General features: G+C 45.9%; 1 protein-coding gene across 1 annotated transcript in view; it reads left to right on the top strand.

The window, feature by feature from the left end:
- macf1a (microtubule actin crosslinking factor 1a) overlaps positions 1 to 20,771 on the top strand; it is a 124,876-nt gene that overhangs the window by 26,313 nt on the left and 77,792 nt on the right. The window contains 28 exon segments of the mRNA XM_034544444.1: positions 1,592 to 1,758; positions 2,069 to 2,181; positions 2,694 to 2,800; positions 4,172 to 4,291; positions 4,638 to 4,733; positions 5,708 to 5,835; positions 6,948 to 7,041; positions 7,440 to 7,594; positions 8,592 to 8,886; positions 9,213 to 9,341; positions 9,438 to 9,515; positions 10,371 to 10,532; positions 10,817 to 10,921; positions 11,662 to 11,757; positions 11,946 to 12,071; positions 14,227 to 14,379; positions 16,766 to 16,920; positions 17,020 to 17,146; positions 17,304 to 17,487; positions 17,822 to 17,988; positions 18,166 to 18,344; positions 18,435 to 18,573; positions 18,659 to 18,852; positions 19,532 to 19,691; positions 19,788 to 19,871; positions 20,069 to 20,176; positions 20,286 to 20,384; positions 20,478 to 20,600. Coding sequence (XP_034400335.1) covers positions 1,592 to 1,758; positions 2,069 to 2,181; positions 2,694 to 2,800; positions 4,172 to 4,291; positions 4,638 to 4,733; positions 5,708 to 5,835; positions 6,948 to 7,041; positions 7,440 to 7,594; positions 8,592 to 8,886; positions 9,213 to 9,341; positions 9,438 to 9,515; positions 10,371 to 10,532; positions 10,817 to 10,921; positions 11,662 to 11,757; positions 11,946 to 12,071; positions 14,227 to 14,379; positions 16,766 to 16,920; positions 17,020 to 17,146; positions 17,304 to 17,487; positions 17,822 to 17,988; positions 18,166 to 18,344; positions 18,435 to 18,573; positions 18,659 to 18,852; positions 19,532 to 19,691; positions 19,788 to 19,871; positions 20,069 to 20,176; positions 20,286 to 20,384; positions 20,478 to 20,600 — 3,843 coding nt within the window.

Below are 20,771 nucleotides of genomic sequence, written 5' to 3'. Positions count from 1 at the left end.
CAGATCGTTAAATACCATGACATAAACTCAGGTTTTTAGCTGTTGGAAACAGCAACAGAACAGGAAGGTGTCCTCGTAAAAGCCTTCAATCCAATTTTTTAATTTGTGTTTATTATCCACAGCAACCATTTCAGTAAGTTGCCGCGGGACTCATCCGTCTGAAAGTCGGCAGTTAACGCGGCCGCCGCTTAAACCGAAGCCCGGGTGTGACCCTGTTGTAATTCTGTAGAAGTCCAGTCCGCTGGTTGAATATCGAACACGCGACATCAACGACATTCGGATGCTGGGAGCAGTTTTAGTTCAACATCTAAAGCTTGCTAACGTCTCTGGAATGGTGGGGGCCACACACCACTTCTATTGTTAACATCGTTGTACCGTTCTGGATGTCCGTTAATATTAGTCCTGTTTAAAACATCCTCGTTTGTTTTTATCATATTTAGTCAATCTAAAGCTTTAATTTCCACTGTAGCCTCATCTATGTTCCCCCATGAAGAGTATTGCATGTTCTTTGGCTGTGGCTGCGGTCCCCTGGCACACCCTGAACCTTCATACCACACTACATTAGCGAGAGGGAGGAGCGTTGGACAGTGAGAGAGTGAAGAAGGGAGAACAGGAGAATACTAACGACGGTCAGCACGTATACATCACTCTGTCGCCCTAAAGAGAGCTAATGGATAGGAAGAAGGGTGCAGAGGGAAACCGGCCCAAAGTGGTCGTGTAGCTCAGTGGGCAGAAGAGATCAAGTAGCTGTCAGTCTCCATGGAAGCCTGGTTTCTCTCAAGGCCTTCAGTAAACATGGACTTTATATTCTGAAGGGGCGTTCAGGAGCTTTTGTTTCTGTTTATTTCTGTCCTGAGTCGAATAGCACTAGCCAGAAAGTTGAAACAATTAAGCGTGAATAAATCGATGGTGATATTTAGACATATTTTGAAAAGGAATCATTCCCTTAGAAATAAGAAACAAAGCAGAACGACTACTCGATAATGCAAAATTAAAACAATTAGTGTCGCTTTTTTAAGTGTTGGTGGGCATCAAAATACCACCGCCACATAAACCCAGTCTCTAATGGTCATAATGACGTCAGTGCAAAGCAAAGGGAGGGGAAATGCATGAGCAGGCTGAGCAGATTGATTAGCATCCGAGGCAGAGCAGATGAAAGAACACGGCAAACTGAGGAGACAGATCGAGGCTAACGAGGGGGAGAAGCCAGACGGAAGGAGAGGGGGCAAAGGGCTGGATGGGGGGTGGGGGGTGTACGCGGGCTCATGACGGAGTCAGGGAATTGTGGGAAAATAACTTGTTACATTAATGTAGAAATGCATGCAGCTCATCCAGATACACACACACACACACACACACACACACACACACACTGAGGGTTCTCGATCATCAGAAGGACGAACAAGGAGACGGCGGGCTGAGCGAAAGTTACTCCAACCTCTCCAGTGAGTTTGGGTCTCGGAGAGCCACATCTCTCGGTAGTTTCCGCCGACTCGTTGTGGCCTGAAAAGCCTATTTCGTCCGCTGTGTATCGCCATGGCGACTGGCCCAGTAGTAAGCCCCACTCTGCCTCTCTGTCTGCTCCCTCCAGATTTCCGAGATCTACGTGAGCGGCGAGTCGGGCGACCTCACGGCCAAAGAGAAGCTGTTGCTATGGAGCCAGCAGGCGACGGAAGGCTACCCCGGCCTCCGCTGCACCAACTTCACCTCATCCTGGAGCGACGGACGCATGTTCAACGCTCTGCTGCACAGATACAGGTCAGAGGACGAGCAGCCCAGTTCATTGCCTGTTGTGAATTCTGAATTCTTCAAACTGAGTTTTATACCTTTTTTAAACGATATTTCAGACATTACTTTTTCCGTTTTACATTCATTGTTCATTGTAAATTGCACTGAATTTACGAAAATCCCTAAGAGGTCAAAGGCACTGTAGGAAGTTCAACGCTACACCCACTACCAGGAGTACTCGTATTGAACCGACTGCTTCACAGATGCAACCGATAAGAGGCGGGACTCGCAGACAGGCGCCTAAAGTACACTAACAAAATCCCGTCTGTTTGTTTCCCAGGCCAGACCTGATCGACATGGAGGCGTTGTCGCGGCAGAGTAACCGGGAGAACCTCGAGCAGGCCTTCGAGATCGCCGAGTCGCTAGGGGTGACCAGTCTGCTGGACGCTGAGGGTGAGACCGAACGAGTACACTGACCAACTGACAAATGCTTAAAATGGTTGTGACTGACTTTTCTGGGGAGCTGTTAACCACTCTGAACGAGGCTTAACCCTCTCAAGCCCACAGCCTCGTCTTTGGGTTTAAAGTTACAGCCTTCATCACAGCCACATCAGTCCTCATGTGTGAACATCGCTTCCGTCAAATAATGATATTTCAACAAAAGCACTTTATTTCAGCGTAACTGTTGAAGGGATGATTGACACTGGTCAAAGGAAAAACTCCCTAATGGCATTTCTTGTAGTTTGAATGTTGAGTTGATGTCACATCTGTACGTTTATAATTTTTATAGCCAGACTTTCTTCTAGTCACGGTCTGTTTCTGTGGAGCTGTCGTTGTTGACAAGCATTTGTTTTTCTAGTTCTTATTAATTCATAGTTACACTTATTGTCTGGTTGTTTTAGTTGAAATTAGGTTAAATCCAAAGCAAACGGTCTTTCTAATTTTCCATCTTTCTTTCTCTTCAGACGTTGATGTTCCATCTCCAGACGAGAAGTCGGTCATCACCTACGTCTCCTCCATCTATGATGCCTTCCCCAAAATCCCAGAGGGAGGAGAGGGCATCGCCGCACAGGCAAGACTCATTTTGCTCCACGCACATACACCAACAATAATGTGAAACAACTAGGAATTTGAGCTCATGGTGAATAATTATCGAATCTTTCTGGTTTTAACTGAGTCGTCGACTAAGATTATTAACACTGCTTATGTTTGTAAGTAAGTAAGGTTTATTTATATTGCACTCATCGCAGACAAAGGGTCACAAAGTGCAGTACAGTAGTCAATTAAAATGCATTGACAATAACAGGGGCCAAAACATTTCAACAGTTAAAAGAGCAGATTTAAAATACACAGTAAAATATGGTGCAGTAAATAACACAATAAAACAAATAAGAAAATAAATGAACAAAACAGATAAAAAGCAGGCCATAGAATATGTAATTAAGCAAACGCCAGAGTAAACGGGTGTGACTGAACCTTAGGGGTGCAGGCAGAGCGTGCCCACCTGATCACGTAGCCTCTCAATCATGATGTTGTGGTCTACGGTTTCAAACGGCGAACTGAGGTCAAGAAACGCCAAAACAGAACAGTCACATGCGTCAGATGACATTAATAAGTCATTTGAAACCCTCAGGAGCGCGGTTTTAGGTGAGTGCTGTTTGCGAAACCCTGACTGGAACTTGTCAAACATATTGTGCCTCTCCAGTGCAGCAGTTAGTTGGCCGGCCACAACCTTCTCTAGGATCTTTGACAGAAAAGGCAGTTTTGATATAGGCCTGTAGTTCATGGGCAAAGCAGGATCTAACTTCCAGTGGACAAGGAAGAATTAAAAATCATTATTATAGGAGGACCAATAATTTTCTGAAATGGAGAACATGGTATAATATCCAGAGGGCAAGACGATGGTTTTGATTTATGAATTAAGTCCATCAGCTCTTGTAGGCTGATGGACTGGAAAGAGTCCAGAACAGTAGGAGGTTGTTAGGAGCTACAGTTGGGTGAACAAATCCCAGGAGCAATACCAGACCTAATCGCCATTACCTTATCAATGAAATGTGTAAGGGACTTATAACTCTAATCAGCCTGCTCCAAAGCCTTAAAGGGTCATTCTAACATAAATGTACCACAGTTTATAGTATATTACACATTTGCCTCAGTCGCTTTTGTTGCTCCATTGTGTGTTCATTTGTGCTCAGGAATCTGAAATGTATTCTCTCTCTCTCTCTCTCTCTCTCTCTCTCTCTCTCTCTCTCTCTCTCTCTCTCTCTCTCTCTCTCTCTCTCTCTCTCTCTCTCTCTCTCTCTCTCTCTCTCTCTCTCTCTCTCTCTCTCTCTCTCTCTCTCTCTCTCTCTCTCTCTCTCTCTCTCTCTCTCTCTCTCTCTCTCTCTCTCTCTCTCCCCCTCCCTACCTCTCTCTCCCCCTCCATCTCTTCATCCATCATCAGGAGGTGGACCAGCGCTGGTCGGAGTACCAGTCCAGGTTCTCCTCTCTGCTCCAGTGGAGCCGCCAGCATACGGCCCTCATGGCCAACAAGAACTTCCCACAAAACCCTGTGGAACTCAAGGTGAGCGACTGTGTTAACTTCATGAAATGAAAGAGAAACTAAACAAAACTGATGAGCATTTTTGTCAAAGACCAAAATCTAAAATAGTCCAAAGTTATCACTGGACCCCAACCTCTCTCTTTATAGTTACATATTTATGAACACAGCAATAATTTACCACTAAAACCAAACTAAAATCTGGGGAGTTTCTTTTATCTCGGGTCTTGTGATCCAAATAGCCCCATGGCAACAGGAACACTTTTGGTTGGTAAGGGGGAAACAAACCTGTGACTTGTGTCTGACCTTAAATGAAGCATGTGTCACAGCAATAATGACCTCATCATTAACTCTCTTCCTCCTCATCCAGGCACTTTACAACGAGTACGTCCATTTCAAAGAGACGGAGATCCCCGCCAAGGAGGTCGAGAAAGGTCACATCCAACACCTCTACAAACTAATGGAGGTAAGAATGAACGGAGGAGGAACATGAACGAGGGCGAAGGAGACGGAGACGGAGGCCACATGTGCGTCATGGGTCTCAGTCGGCGGCACACAGTGTTTTGTTGTCAGGGGGTTCGTGTGAGTTTACTAATCCGCTGCATTTGTCTCCTGGAGCAAAGACATAGTTCTACCATCAATGGTGCTGATTGTCTCCATGGACACGAGTCGAGTCGATGATAGTTCCTCATTAATTCTCACTCAGCTGATGAGTTTGTTAGTGTCTGTTTATGGACAGACCTCCAGGTCTGAATAATAATAATAAGTGCCATACTCTTGTATGTTTCCAAATTGCCACCAGGGGGCGACTCCTCTGGTTGTATAGAAGTCTATATAAATGACTCTACTTCTCTCTTGATTTATTCCCTCCGTAAACATGAGTTTATGGTCTCAATATCTAGTGGTCTGTTGTTCAGCGTTCACTTGTACTAAAAGACACAATAAGGAGTCGGCTGTTCAGTTTTTTTAAGTATTTGCACCCAAAATTAGCATCCAAATTTGTATCGGAGTTAATGGGAATTACGGATGAACCTTTTCTAAATTGTGAATCTTGCCATAGCAAAAGGCATGACCTGCCTCAGATTGGGTTACCCTGATATTCTCACCCTGACTAATCTTACGCCTCATGTCTAAACCTAACCAACCCAACCAGCGAAGGCAACGAGTACTAGCCAATCAGAGGCTGAGATGGGCGGGTCTTCGCCGTAGCAAGGCTTTTAATTTAGCTGCCACGCCTTGCTTTTTCCAAGCCTCGCCCCTTTAGTGCAAGTATGGTCACCTCTGGTTCCAAAGAAACAAGATGGCGACAGACAAAATCCGGAAATTGAAGCTTCAAAACGGTTATCCACAAACCAATGGGTAACGTCACACTGACTGTGTGTGTGTGTGTGTGTGTGTGTGTGTGTGTGTGTGTGTGTGTGTGTGTGTGTGTGTGTCCAGGTATGGATAGAGTTCGGACGTATCAAGCTCCCTCAGGGCCTCCATCCCAACGACCTCGAGGAGGAGTGGGGAAAACTCATCTTGGAGATGCTGGAGAGAGAGAAGGCTCTACGGCCGGCTGTGGAGCGGTATACACACTTATACTCTCTCTCTCTCTCACACACACATACTCACTCTCTCTCACACACACACATACTCACTCTCTCTCACACACATACTCACTCTCTCTCTCACACACACACATACTCTCTCACACACACACATACTCACTCTCTCTCACACACATACTCACTCTCTCTCACACACATACTCACTCTCTCTCTCACACACACACACATACTCTCTCTCTCACACACACACATACTCTCTCTCTCACACACACACATACTCTCTCTCTCACACACACACATACTCTCTCTCACACACACACATACTCTCTCTCACACACACACATACTCACTCTCTCTCACACACATACTCACTCTCTCTCACACACATACTCACTCTCTCTCTCACACAAACATACTCACTCTCTCTCACACACACATACTCACTCTCTCACACACACATACTCACTCTCTCTCACACACACATACTCACTCTCTCACACACACATACTCACTCTCTCACACAAACATACTCACTCTCTCTCACACACACATACTCACTCTCTCTCACACACATACTCACTCTCTCTCTCACACAAACATACTCACTCTCTCTCTCACACACACACACATACTCTCTCTCTCACACACACACATACTCACTCTCTCTCACACACACATACTCACTCTCTCACACACACATACTCTCTCTCTCTCACACACATACTCACTCTCTCTCTCACACACACATACTCTCTCTCTCTCACACACATACTCACTCTCTCTCACACACACACATACTCTCTCTCTCTCACACACACATACTCACTCTCTCTCACACACACATACTCACTCTCTCACACACACATACTCTCTCTCTCTCACACACATACTCACTCTCTCTCTCACACACATACTCACTCTCTCATACACATACTCACTCTCTCTCAGACACACACACCTAATCACTCTCTCACACACACACACATACTCACTCTCTCAGACACACACACACACACACACACACACACACACACACACACACACTCACTCAAACACTGATGCAAGTCTTTTGTGTGATTTTCAGAGACATGCCCTTTTAACCTCTGTGGGTGGCCTGTGTGTGTTTTCAGGCTAGAACTGCTGCTCCAGAGGGCTAATAAGATCCAGAACATGGCTCTGGACGGTGAGGAGAAGCTCACCCTCGCTAAGAACACACTCCAGGCTGTGAGTACTCTTCCTTATGTTCGGTGCATGTTGGATCATTTGGCGTGGTAATTCACAATATGTTGATTATCCGTGAGAGGCTTTGTGAACACAAACTACTTTGACAAGTGGGCCAGTTCTTTCTCTTTTTGCCACTACCATCTTTAACCTTTTGGGCTGTGTTGCCAAGAATCTTTTTTACTTTATCCACGTAGCCACTTTAACATATACTTTAATTGATATATGTTTAACTTAAACCAAAGTAATCTGGCTTTTAGTTGCTGCTGGATTTAGTTTCTCTGTATTGTTCACTGAATCTATGGCCGAGGGAACACCGAACATTAGAACATCATAGCTCGTGGAAAAAGAGCCGTACCACATCAGCAATAAAGCTCATCCCACCCTGCCGTGGTGTCCAGGACATGTCTCGAGTGGAGAGCGGCGAGGCGGTGCAGTGTGAGAGGGAGCTGGCGTGCTACCTGCAGGACTGCGAGTCTCTCATCAGACAACTCAACCAGGAGCTCAAGGTCCTCCATAATGAGAAGTACTACCAGGTGGAGCAGCTGGTGTTCCGGTGAGTTTGGTTTACTCAAACGGGTTAAAACCCTTCTCAAAGTGGTCCTTGTGTGATTCATTAGTACAAACGGCTCATCACACTTCATTATTGGTCAACAAGGCCCATTGTGCTTTGCCATTAAATCTTCTAATTATCTGCTGCAGTTAATGTGCTTTCTCTTCGGCTGTTCTGGTTTAATAATCAGTCAAAAGAAAGATGCTCATCACCATGCCTCTCCATGAGTTATTAAAAAACGTAATTAAATCGTGAGATGCCTGTTAATGCAACTATTAATTATTATTAATATATCTGCATTCTGACAGAAACATACTTTTCAAGAAGGACGGATTAATTTTTTCCATCACTCTGCATTCTGGTCTTCTGATTCTCTTGTAATTTAACCATTTCAAGGTTTAATATGTAACCTGTCATATTTATGAGTTGTGTACTTACAAATGTTTCTAAACCCAGAGAAAGCTAGTCACCATTGCGTCATGTCTCCTTTGTGCAGGCGTCAGTCTTTTTATTCTTTTATACAGTTATATGCCACATCTTTTCGAGAAAAATTTTAGATCTTGGTTGTTTTTAACTATATATTATATCCGGATGAACAACTGGACTTTAAGGTATCAGAGAAACAAGTTCTGGACGTTTCGTGTCCACCGAACCGCGTCAGAGAAACCCAAATGTGAAACGTGAAGCTGCTTTATTCAGTGGTTTTAATCTGCCGGTCCGTTTGTTTAGAAATGTGAGAGCTTTAATAAAAACAATGAACACTAGAATGACAGCATTGGTTATAAACCCAACAAGTCCCACGATCCCACACCTCTTCATGTCGCCAAACCCCTTGTTTTGTTATGGTGTCATTGAGAAACCCCGAGGAGCAGAAAATGAACCAGTTGAGATGCTGATTGAATGCTTATTGTCTCTATATGGCATCACTGCATCTTTAAAGGAAATCCACTCTGGGAAAGGAATTAGTAAGTAACTATTTCTGTGTTTCTCACATCCTCAGAGTGTCTTGCCTTCAAGAGGAGCTGGTCTCCCTCAGACTGCAGTGCTCCAGCGTCTACAGGAAGGGCCACTTCTCCCAGGCCCTGGGCACCATTGGGGCAGAGCAGCCCAGCCAGAGAGCCACGGACGGCGGCCCGACGCTGGGCCAGACCCTGCTGGGGGCCGTGGGGGCCGTCGGTGCCGCGCTCCTGCGGCGGCCCACGGCTCGCTCCCAGCTGGTGGCCATGTCGTCATCGGAGGACGAAGGGAGCCTGAGGTTCATCTACGAGCTGCTCGGATGGGTGGAGGAGACGCAGGTCAGAAACCATAGCTGTTGATGGGTTTTCAGTCTTGATTATTCGATTTAGTCTATGAAATAGAACGGAGAAAAAAAAAGAGATGCAAAACCTCACATTGCTCCATTCCTAGGACGCATGAATAAAATGATTGATGACAAGAAAACAGTTCATTTATTGTAAAGCATATATATTTTGAGGAAAAAATGTGATTAATTCTTCCATTAATATTACCACAACAACATCAACAACTCTACATTCAAAAGGCATTACAAGCCTGAGAACACATTCAACTGAAACAATACAATAGAATACAACAATAGAAATTCAAATATTGTGCGTCTCAGGACCTTTTGGAGCGAGCCGAATGGGGCGCCGACCTCCCCTCCGTGGAAAACAACCTCCAAGAGCACAACGCCGTAAACACCGCCATCGAGGAGCTCATGCGCAGCCTGCAGGAGGCACGCAGCTACGAGGTACGTACACGTCGCTCCTACGCACACGCGGAGGTCTCCGGGCTGAGAGCCACGGGTTTGTGACGATGCTCTACTTTCCTTTACTTTACTTTTCAGGCTAGAGTGTCTCCCAACTTCAAGAGCAGTTACTCTGAAACCCTGGCCAAGCTGGAGCACCAGTACTGCAAACTACTGGTCAGTCTCTGAGAAATGTCTGTCTGTCTCTCTGTCTCTCTGTCTCTCTGTCTGTCTGTCTGTCTGTCTGTCTGTCTGTCTGTCTGTCTGTCTGTCTGTCTGTCTGTCTGTCTGTCTGTCTGCCTGCCTGTCTGTCTGTCTCTCTGTCTGTCTCTCTGTCTGTCTGTCTGTCTGTCTGTCTGTCTGTCTGCATGTTTTAGTGGCAACACTTCTTTGTCTCACAGTTCACCCCCTTCCTCAGTCCTAATCCCATTACACCATGACAGGACTCTCATGCTAAGAACACTCCATTTTGCATCTGCTCTTTTTTTGCTCCTTTCCCTAAAGCCTTTGATTTCTTTGTCTTTGCCTCTTGCTTGTCTTTTAATATATTTCTGGATTTAAGTATATTATTAATTCCTAACACTGGAATTGATTGGCAAGATCATAAATATATATATATATATATATATATATATATATATATATATATATATATATATATATATATATATATATATATATATATATAAATAATCTAAGAATTATGAAGGTTCTTAATGAGGTTTTTATTCCTATATCAGGTTTATGCCTGTTTTATACAACTTTTTTTTTTTTTAACAGCTGTTCTTTTCTGATTTATAAAAGAAATTCAAAACACCTTCTGTAGAAAACGTTGACTTGATATGTCAACTAAATAAAAGAAGAATCTAGTTCTCCCACCTCAACACCTTCAGTGACCTTTGTCACCCACGGTTGTTGTCGTCACAGTAACTTTATTTTAAAATCCCTTCAAACGTACTAAAGCCAACAAGCAGTTTCGCTCTGCACTGCTGATCAGCATGACGACGACGTCTGTTTGTGTGGTTGCCATAGGAACATTCGTCATGGCGCCTGCGGAGCTTGGAGAGCCTGCACGCATTCGTGTCGCACTGCACCGAGGAGCTGATCTGGCTCAACGAGAGGGAGGAGGAGGAGATCGCCTTCGACTGGAGCGACAACAACGCCGGCATGAACGCCAAGAGAGACTTATACAGCGTGAGTGGAGAGGAAGGGCCCGCCCACCTTCCTGTGGAGATCGCACAACATCAACAACACGCCGCAGACCTCTGGAAGGTGTTTGTTGAAAGGAAATGAATGAGAGGCATCCATAAAACAAGCCTCCCTGCACAGTTACTACGGAACGGAAATATATAATAGCCAAATATGTTTTTTACACACACATCTGTCATGTTTACGCACACACAAACCAGGCCGGTGCCATAAAACTATAAAGCCAGTAATCTACTGTAACCACCCGGCTTTTCCTGTTCTGTTTGCAGGAAATGAGGTTGGAGCTGGACGAGAAACAAGATGTGATGCGGTCGCTCCAGGAAACGGCCAACCGCCTGTGTCTGGAGAACCACCCAGCCAAACAGACTGTGGAGGTGAATCTGTGACTTACTCACTGGGACTGAACAGCCTTTGAACATGTCGGCTTGTGCCTCTGAGACTCGTTCGTTGGAGCGGCTCAACCTTAAATGCTTTTTGATAAAGTCCCTCTTTTTTTTTTCCACTCGACTGCTCTTCATGGTATTTAGTTTGGTTGCATTTTTAGAAGTCTATAAATGTAAATTGGATTAAAAAGGCCAGAAGGTGAATTGTGACCTTTTTGGAAACCTTTTTGCCAAACAGTTTGAATTTCTAATGTTATCCAATAGAAACATTACTGCCTCACTAGGGACATTTAGGGCTTTTTAATCATTTTGTCTGCTTTCTTTATTTTTTATTTTTTTTGAAAAGCTCTTAAGTCTATATAATATACTGCGTGTCCTTAAAAGGGCTTTACGAGAGAGGAGCATATTGATTATCTGTTCTGGGTCAGCTAGAGGCTAACAGCGCTAACTTAAAACACATCGGCGGTACTATGTAATCAAATGGGTATCTACAGGTTTAACTACAGAAAAAGAATAATTATTTTGAAGAAAACAATATTATATAATTCCTCAGAGCATTCTGATGACTTTGGGATTTGTTTTTCATACTCGGTTACATGTTCATGCTGCCTATTCTCTGCTACTGCACAGTTGACAAAAGAACCCACTGGCTGTCTGTGCCGATCAGCATCTCCGTTATTACCCCGTAGCGACGCTTCTTTGACGCTCGCTCTCTCTCTGCGTGCTTTCAGGCGTACAGCGCGGCCCTGCAGACTCAGGGGCAGTGGGTGAACCAGCTCTGCGTGTGCGTGGAGCAGCATCTCAAGGACAACACGGCGTACTTCCAGGTGAGGCCACGAAATACTGTTGCAACTCTGCGCCAGTGAGAAAGTGAGCTTTCAAAGTGAGCTTTCTTCCCCCAATCCCCACGGAGACCGCTGGCTGTTCTCCTTGATACCAGCCTTGTTCCCCGTCCTCTACAGGTCCCCGTGAAAATCCTTCCACTAATGTTTACTATTCCTGTCTCCCGTGTCAGTTCATGGGGGATGCTCGGGACTGCGAGTCGTACCTGCGCCAGCTCCAGGAAACCATCAAGAGACAGTACACCTGTGACAAGAACAGCAGACTGAGCAAACTGGAGGACCTGCTGCAGGACTCAATGGTACCTGTCCCCCTTCGGTTTTCACCTCCAGTTCTGAGCGCCACACTGGTCAAACCTTTATGGCCGACTCTGGCAACTACACACAGAAAGAAATGTCACATTTTCGAACTCCTCCATCCTTTGATTTGAACCAACTGCAGTAAATACAGGCACCAGATTCATTGAATTAATGAATTGACTTCCTCACTGGCGACGGGGCCCTTGAGCAAAGCACCTGACTCAAATGTATCGAAGATACTCTCTAGGAAACAGAAGAAGTTGAGTGAAGTCTTTTATACAGTACGATCAATCCAGGAAGGGGCTTTCCTTTCAAAATAAAAGGTTCTCAGTATCCAAAACAGAGCAGGAACTTGATGAATGTTTCCCCTCGCCCATTCTCCTCAGCACGGTGTCTGGCTCTACACATTATCAATCCGGTTCAGGGGAAAGAAAATAAAGCTCTAGCTTGTTTGTCGTTATTTCAACCAATCACAAGTGTCTTGGGCGGCGTTGAGCTCAGGACACATCGAACTAGTTCTCCATGTCCACGTAGCACCGAGCAACATAGCGCTGCAGTAGCATCCCCTTGATTGTTGCTGTGCCTCGGGCAGCCGCAGCACCTTCCCCTTCCTCCCTCTCCGTGTCCCATTTGTTAGACTGCCATTTTCACACATACCTTCTACACACACACACCTCTGACTTGAAGCAGATGGCAGTGTTAGTGTGGGCAGCGCTCCACAGGCCGGAAGAAGTGAGCGTACCCTCAATAAAGAGGCGCGTGTCACAAACAGCTGCTCTTTTCACAGGCTCCGTGTGCAGCCCTGTGACCGTGCCGCGTATGTCCATAGCCGCACGTATGATGGAACACTGATTGCAGCTATTCATTGCATCTATCTAGTTTCTAGTCCTGCTGTGCTTTGTCTGTTTATGATACTACGAAAAACAAACAAACAGCAGAACCTTTTGTTCACAATCGAGGAGAGTATATTACATCCACCCTTTCCCTCTCTATCATGCAGAGATTATGGTTCTCATGAGACTTTCTCTTATATCAATGTCCGATTAATATTGTAATATTGAACTACTTCTCCATAGATGGTAAGCTTTTCCTGCCACTGAAGACGGTTCATCTTTGTCATTTGTTACGTCTCTGGATGTGATCATAGGACTATCCCACCGAGAGCTCCAGAGAGCATAGCAACGCTTCTCTGATAATCAAAGTGTTCTCATAGCGATGGTGGTTGATCTTGTGATACTAATTATTTTTTTACTTCTTCATGCCTCCACGTTTGAACTTGCTCTCCTGATTAATTGTGTTCCCTCCAGCTTGTCGTTTGACTTGTTCACGTCGTGCAGACTGCAGCGACCGCTGTGTCAGTGTGAAATTCATTTCTGGGGTGTAATTTAAGTTATTTATAACGCGCCCCCCCCCCCCCCCACCTGCCCTCACCTCCCTGGTTCGGTCTCACTCTGCTCCACCTCTCACTCAATCCATCTCTTTGCGTCGGTACCTCTCTCCCCGCTGTTTGTCTCTCTCTAATAAACCCTTAATTACTCTCTCTGCTGGGGGCCAGACATGAATTTAATACAAATCTACTTCTTCTAGGGTGGAAGAGCTCACCTTTTAAAATGTCTCATGGAGAGTGAGTCAGGCAGTCCACCACAGGGGCTACTTGTTCATAATCCACACTTCTTTGGTGTAAAATACATAACTTAAAGAAAGATGTACAGTGACATTAAAGGGGCCGATGGCAGTCAGCCCACCACCATCTCCCAGGATGAATCCTACTGACTTCTCCTTTAGCGCCACCCTGAGTGTTTGGGCCAAATGTCTCGACAGTTTCTAACAGAATTAACTGACTACCTCACAAAATGACCGAGTAAGACAGAAAGTATTCCATGCTCTCCAAAATGTTAACAATATTACATCAAAAAGCATTTATTAAAAAAGCCAACATGTTTCGACCACTTCAAAAATAAATCTGATTGTATAGAAGTCAATGAGAAGATTGTGAACATGAGTTTATGGTCTCAATCTCTAGTTTTAAGTCTTCTGCAATACAGCATGATGTTCATTCAGTAAATTGAATATTATTATATTATTTGTATTATTCCTCTGAGACCGACTAACCGCCGTGAAGTGATCGGCGGTCCTAATGCTTCCTCCGTCCCGCAGGAGGAGAAGGAGCAGCTGATCGTGTACCGGAGCACGGTGGCGAGCCTGGTGGGCCGGGCCAAGGCGGTGGTGCAGCTCCGGCCCCGCAACGCAGAGAGCACCCTGGGGGCCACAACGCCCATCAGAGCCATCTGCGACTACAGACAGATAGAGGTATGGGGACCCACCACATACCATAAAATGAGCCAGTCTGGCTTTTCCCATCTCAGCTCTGGGAAACCGGTGATGTATCAGGAACCGTTGACTTGCAGGACGCGGTTGTGACAAACTGACTTCACCAACTCTATTGTTTTAACCCTCACCGCCCCCTCCCCAAGCCCCCTCCCACTTTGTGGCTGCTCTATTATGGCTCCTTCCTCCATGCAGGGAAATTTAGTTTTTATTTTAATTTTTCAATTGATGAGTGTCTACACAATCTCTTCTCTCCACCAGGTGGTCCCTATTGATGAATAGTAGAACATTGTTTTCACTCTACTTTTACGGTCAACTATAAATAGCAACACTCGATTTGTAAGCTGACTAATGACCCATCATTTTAAAATATGTATATATATATATATATATGTGACTATATCTTTGTAAGCAGCCAAAAGACAGGAAGTAAAGAAGCGATTAATGAGTGTAGAGCTGAAAGTCTTCCTCCCTTCCTCTCCCTCTTGGCTGTGATGTCCTCAGGGAATCTAAGAGCCAATGAATTAAACATTTGTCTTGAATTAATTAAACATCCCCTCTTGCGGCCCCGGTTGAAAACCAGCGCCTCCCCGCAACACGGGCAGCCTGCTATTTTTATTTCTCCATGTCCGATTCCTCGGGGGTCAGTTCGTCCATTGAAGCATTCTAAATGTGAGGTGTTGTATCCAGGTGAAGAAAGGAAGGTCTTCTACAGAATCACCAATCTAGAACAAAAGGGATGGGAGATGAAAGTTCTGCTAAAACAAATCAGTGTGTGCTGGCAAACGTGCATGTGACCAAAAGTAATCTTTCTCTCCTTCACTTTCCCGTGTCTCCTCCTTTCTCTCTCCATACCCTCATGTACCTTTTTTTTTTTTTTTTTTTTTTACCTTTCCCTTCTCACCACCCTCCTCTTCCTCTTCCTCATCCCTTCCTCTGGGCTCGCAAGACAAACGTTCAGGTATAGCTGCCTATATTCTCCCTCTCTCACCTCAGATTCTCACACTGCACACACGCCCTGGTTGCCACCTCTTATTGGCCGATGTCAGTTTGAATGTAGACAGTAGAGAGAGCATAGCAGTCACAAACACACAGTTTCATCTCCATGTGTGTCCACCATGTATTCACTTTCTTGTACTACTACATACCAATACTTTCACACTGACCGCCAAAGAGGTGAAAGGTGAGGATGAGCATCAGCGCTGATAAGGGCAGGTGGCGATCAGTGAGCTGTACTGAACTGGATTTAACACGCCCTCATTCAGTCAGGCAATAACACATCGCAGCTTTAAACTTTTTAGTTTACATTCCATGTGCATTATGGATGTGTTGATGATGGGTGTGTGCAGGGAGGGGGTGACAGAGGGTGGTGGGTTGGGAGGCAGCCCTAAAACACTCCTCCACAGTGTTGTGTGTTTGTTTTAGTTTTTTTTTTTTACTTTGTTTTTGTCCCGTGCTGAGTTTCTTTATATTCCCACGTCACTGCTGGTTGTTTTAGTTGTTGTAACTAATCTTCACTACTTTGTGAAACCCAGCCCAGGTTATCAATAAGCCTGACTTTAAGGGAATGATTGGAATGCTTTGAAGTGGGGTTGTATGAGGGACTCATCACTAGTGTGTTGACCTACAGCGGACGGCACCAATGTACTGCTGTAGATCAGTTTAAGTGTGCATTATATTTAGAATATCACCTTTGACAAAAGAAGTAGTTTTACCTTGCAGAACACAGTAGTCTGTCTGCTGGTTAGTTAGTTTGTATTGTGTGTAAACTTACCGTTTTTAGTGGCAAAGTGCTGTTAGGTTTTTTAATCCATACATTTTGCTGCTGTCCCGGTCTCCAGCCGTATATTTCTTTGCTCCCTTGCTGGTAACTCCACCTGCTCTAGAGGGCTCTGAATAAATTCCTCATACAACCACACTTCAGAAAGTCTTAACGGTCCCTTTTAAGTGCAGCTTTCAGTCCACATGGCATCGTTCCCGTGTCAAGGCCTCTAATGTCATATCATTTTCGGGCTTCTACTAACTTCATGAAATTCATGAATGTTTTGTATTTTGTGTTGCATTATGAGTTTGTTGCTCTCGACTTTTGGTTTACATGTTTTCACTTTTCTCCTCCTCGATTTGTCCTCTTTTTCCTCTAATCCCTCCACCATCCATCCCCCCTTTTCTAACCTCTGTGGTATTTCTGTTGAACCACCAAAACCCTCTCTCACTTTCCCATCTTGTTCTTCACGTTGTCTTCATCTGTTCCCGCTCCCTACCTCACTCCCAACATTCGTATTCCCATAACCACCATCCCCTCTTTCCCCCTCTTTCCCCCTCCTTCCGTTCGTTCTCGATCCATCCCCCTTCTCACGCCTCCTCTCAGATCACGATAACCCGCGGCGAGGAGTGTGTGCTGGAGGACAACTCTCAGAGGACCAAGTGGAAGGTGATCAGCACGACGGGGAACGAGGCCATGGTCCCCTCAGTGTGTTTCACCGTCCCACCTCCCAACCAGGAGGCCATGGACACAGCCAGCAGGTGAGACACATGCACGAGGAATTGGTTTCTGATTTCTATAATATGTCAGGAAGTGGTAGGAAACCCGTTTTGTGCGTGTGTGTTTGTGTGTGCGCGCAGGGCAGAGCAGCTGTACCAGAAGGTCATGTCTCTGTGGCATGAGCTGCATGTGAACATGAAGAGTGTGGTGTCCTGGCACTACCTGCTCAAAGACATCAGGACCGTCTCCGGATGGAACCTGGACACGGTGAGACATGGTCTTCTTTTCTTTCTTCGCCCTGTTTGCGATATGTTGTCTTCCTTTTCCAGTGTATCCCGCTCCCCTCCTCCTCCTCCTCCTCCTCCTCCTCCTCCTCCTCCTCCTCCTCCTCCTCACCGTCTCCCTCTTGTGTCTCACCTGTCAGGTTCGCTGTCAGGCCCCGGCGGAGCGGCAGCAGGTCCTGGATCACCTGGAGTCCCAGCTGGCCGACTTCCTGTCCGACAGCAAAGAGAGCTCCGTGTTCACGGCGAGCGAGAGACGAGAGCTGGAGAAGGACGTCCAGCAGGCCCAGCAGCACTGCGAGGACCTGCTGCTCAACATGGAGACCGGTGGGACACACATACACTCTCTTGGATGCACACACACCTCTTTAACACTTAGATTGCTAACAGTTGTGGTAACAAGTACATGTACTCATGTACGTTGAGGTATTTTCTTGTCATCCCACTTAAAACCTCTACTCCATTACATCTCAGTGGGAAATATGTAAAAAAAAATGGCTGCAGTGTTCCTGTTCAGGCCCCGAATAACTCTTCTTTCTCTCTCTCTCTCTCTCTCTCTCCTCTCTCTCCTCTCTCTCTCTCTCTCTCTCCTCTCTCTCTCTCCTCTCTCTCTCTCCTCTCTCTCTCTCTCTCTCCTCTCTCTCTCTCCTCCTCCCTCCAGTGGAGAAGGACGAGTCGGTCTCCCGTTCGTACCTGTCGGAACTGCAGAACATTACACTTCGTTTAAATGAGGCCGAGCAGATTCTGATGAAGGGGATTCAGACTCCGCCCCCAAGCCGGCTGTCAGGTGACAGCGCTGACAACACTGTCCAGATAGCGGAGCAGGAGGTTAGTTTGAGCCCCATCTGCTGGCTGCAACGGGCAATAATTAATATCAGCATTTAAACTCCTCTTGGGAAACTATAAAGAGGAGCTTTTACTGGAAAACACTGGCCAGTATTCCTTTTTGAATTCCAGTTTGGTCACCAGGACGCTATTAACCCCTTGTTTCACATTCTCGTGCAGAAGCTGCAGACGGAGCTGGATGGCGTGCGCTCCAGCCTTGGCGACGTTTCTCGCCGCTGCGTCAGTTTCTTCGAGGAGAAGCCGACGTCCTCCAGCATTCCCGGCCTCCGGTCGGAACTCAACCAGGCGGTGGAGAAGACGGACAAACTGCACAACCTCTCCACCGTCTACCTGGAAAAGTTCGTGAGCCTTTTCCTCTTGCCGTTTATCGATCAACTCAGAAATATCCGTGAACGTGTCACTCACTCTTTACCTTTGACCTCCTTTAGGTTAAAAATGGTGGACATCCTGATGCGCAGCCTGGATGAAGCAGAGAGCCAGGTCAGGAAGAACGAGAGCAGGCTAAGTGAAGAGGACATCGTTCCTGCTGACACGGCGAACATTCAAGGCCTCAGAGATCAACTCGGGGTAAGGGACACGCTGTCACATCAACTCAGACGTCATGTCGTGAAGCTATTTAACCGTTTGGCTGCATCCTCCGATCTCTCTCCAGAGGTGGCAGGCTGAACTATTCGAGCAGGAGGGCGTCTTCCAGGCTCTGCAGTCGGAGGTGGGTCGGGCCAAAGAGGCGGGCTCCCAGCTCAGCAGGCTCCACCCAGACCGCAGCGCCGAGCTGGAGCGCTACCAGGAGAGAGCCAATCAGATGGCGGAGAGGTGGAGCGGAGTCAAGAGACAGATGGAGACACGGTGAGCAGGACTGGGGTGAAGGGTTACCAGAGTGATGGTCAGTGTGAGGATTATCAGAGAACAGGCAACAATATATTGTCTCTCTAAAAACATTCTCATAGTGGATACAGGGCCCTCTTGCCATTTTTTCCAATCACGTTGCATTACAAACTGGACATTTGATCTCCCACACGCCTTTTGGCATCTCCACATGTCCTAAAGTGGTCCGATACTGTGGTTTTCTCTGGGCTCTTGGTTGCCTCTCTGATTAATGTCCCTCCTCATCTGGTCCCTGGGGGGTTTGGTCGTCTCTTTGCAGGTTTGTTGGGGTTCCATATTCCTTCCATTTTGTAATAAATGGATATAAAAGTGCTCCATTAGATCATGTGGCACTTGGAGTGCTCTCAGGTGGGCTTTATATAACTAATAATGAGACTTCTAAAGGTAATTGGTAGCACCAGATCTTATTTAGGGGCTTCGTTGCAAAGGGGCTTGATACATATGCACTCACCACTTAAAATAGATGATCGTGTAGAATTGTTGAAAACAATAAAAAATGTAGTCGGTCCATTAAATAAAATCCAAATAAACATCCATTTTAATTCCAGCTTGTAATTTAAGAAAATAGTAAAAACCCCAAGCAGGGCACTGTACTTTGTTCGTTTCATGTTCTGAAAGTCTTTCCCTGTTCTTGTTGCAGACGGACCGATCTAGAAGCCCTGGGCTCGGCCCTGCAGCAGTACAGAGGCGGCCATTCGGCTCTGATCAGCTGGATCGAAGAAACGACAGAGAGACAGGAGAACACACAACCCGGACAGACGGACAGCAAAGCGCTGTCCGAACAGCTGGCCCAGCAGACGGTTAGTAACACTAAGGAACTATCCGAGATTAGAAATATCAATATCAAATGTTCTATCATGGAATAATAAGTCTTTATGTCCGACTCCCTTCCTCAGGCATTAGTATCTGAGATTGAACAGAATCAGGCCAAACTAGACGAGTGCCAGACTCACTCCAAACTGTACTGCACCTCAGTGAAGGTAACGGAGCTGTTTCTCTGTGACGGTCCAAAGGATCTGGTCGTCGTTGTTCTGTGTCGCAAACAACAATCAAGCAGACGTCTAATTGCTTTTGAAACTAGTATTCCATTAATGCATTGAAATACTCTCTCTTGCATTATGTGCACTCATAATGCAGGCATGTAACTTACTCATGTGTATACGGCTGTACTCTTCAGGACTACGAGCTGCAGCTGATGACCTACAGAGCCTTTGTAGAAACTACGCACAAGTCGCCTATCAAAAGGAGGAGGATGCACTCTTCCTCTGACGCCATCACTCAGGAGGTGAGGAGAGAGAGAGAGAGAGAGAGAGGTTGTGATAAGTATCAGAAACTATTTTTTATATGAAGATCATCTAAATCTTGTATTTGTTCCTGGCCGTTTCTCTCTGCAGTTCATGGACTTGCGCACGCGCTACACAGCCTTGGTCACCTTGACAACCCAACACGTAAAGTACATCAGCGATGCACTGAGAAGACTAGAAGAGGAAGAGGTGGGGCTTTGTTTCGCTCTCCTGTTTGGAATGTGTGGCTAGATTAAGTCACTGCAGTGCAAAGTGTTGAATTGCTTTTCTTCATCTGAGCAGAAAGAGGTGGAGGAGGAGAAGCAGGCCAGGGTGGGGCATGTTTCAGACCTGCTGGGCTGGGTCAAAGGCCTGCAGGGACGGACCAGGGGCCCCAACGCAGAGTCCTCACTTGCTGCTCAACAGGTACAGCAGAAATCTAACATGGTTATACATATTATTCTACAGAGGGGTGACCGTAGAACATTTCACACGTCGTCCCAACTGTTTATGAATATAAATATATGTAGAGGATAACCCATCCTCATGAATTCAATTGTAATTTGCTGTTTAATTGGAACAGGGGAATTGTGGTTT

This window comes from Cyclopterus lumpus, chromosome 11 (assembly GCF_009769545.1).
Source record: "Cyclopterus lumpus isolate fCycLum1 chromosome 11, fCycLum1.pri, whole genome shotgun sequence".
Taxonomy (NCBI): Eukaryota; Metazoa; Chordata; class Actinopteri; order Perciformes; family Cyclopteridae; genus Cyclopterus; species Cyclopterus lumpus.
This window is presented reverse-complemented; position numbering and strand designations above follow the sequence as displayed.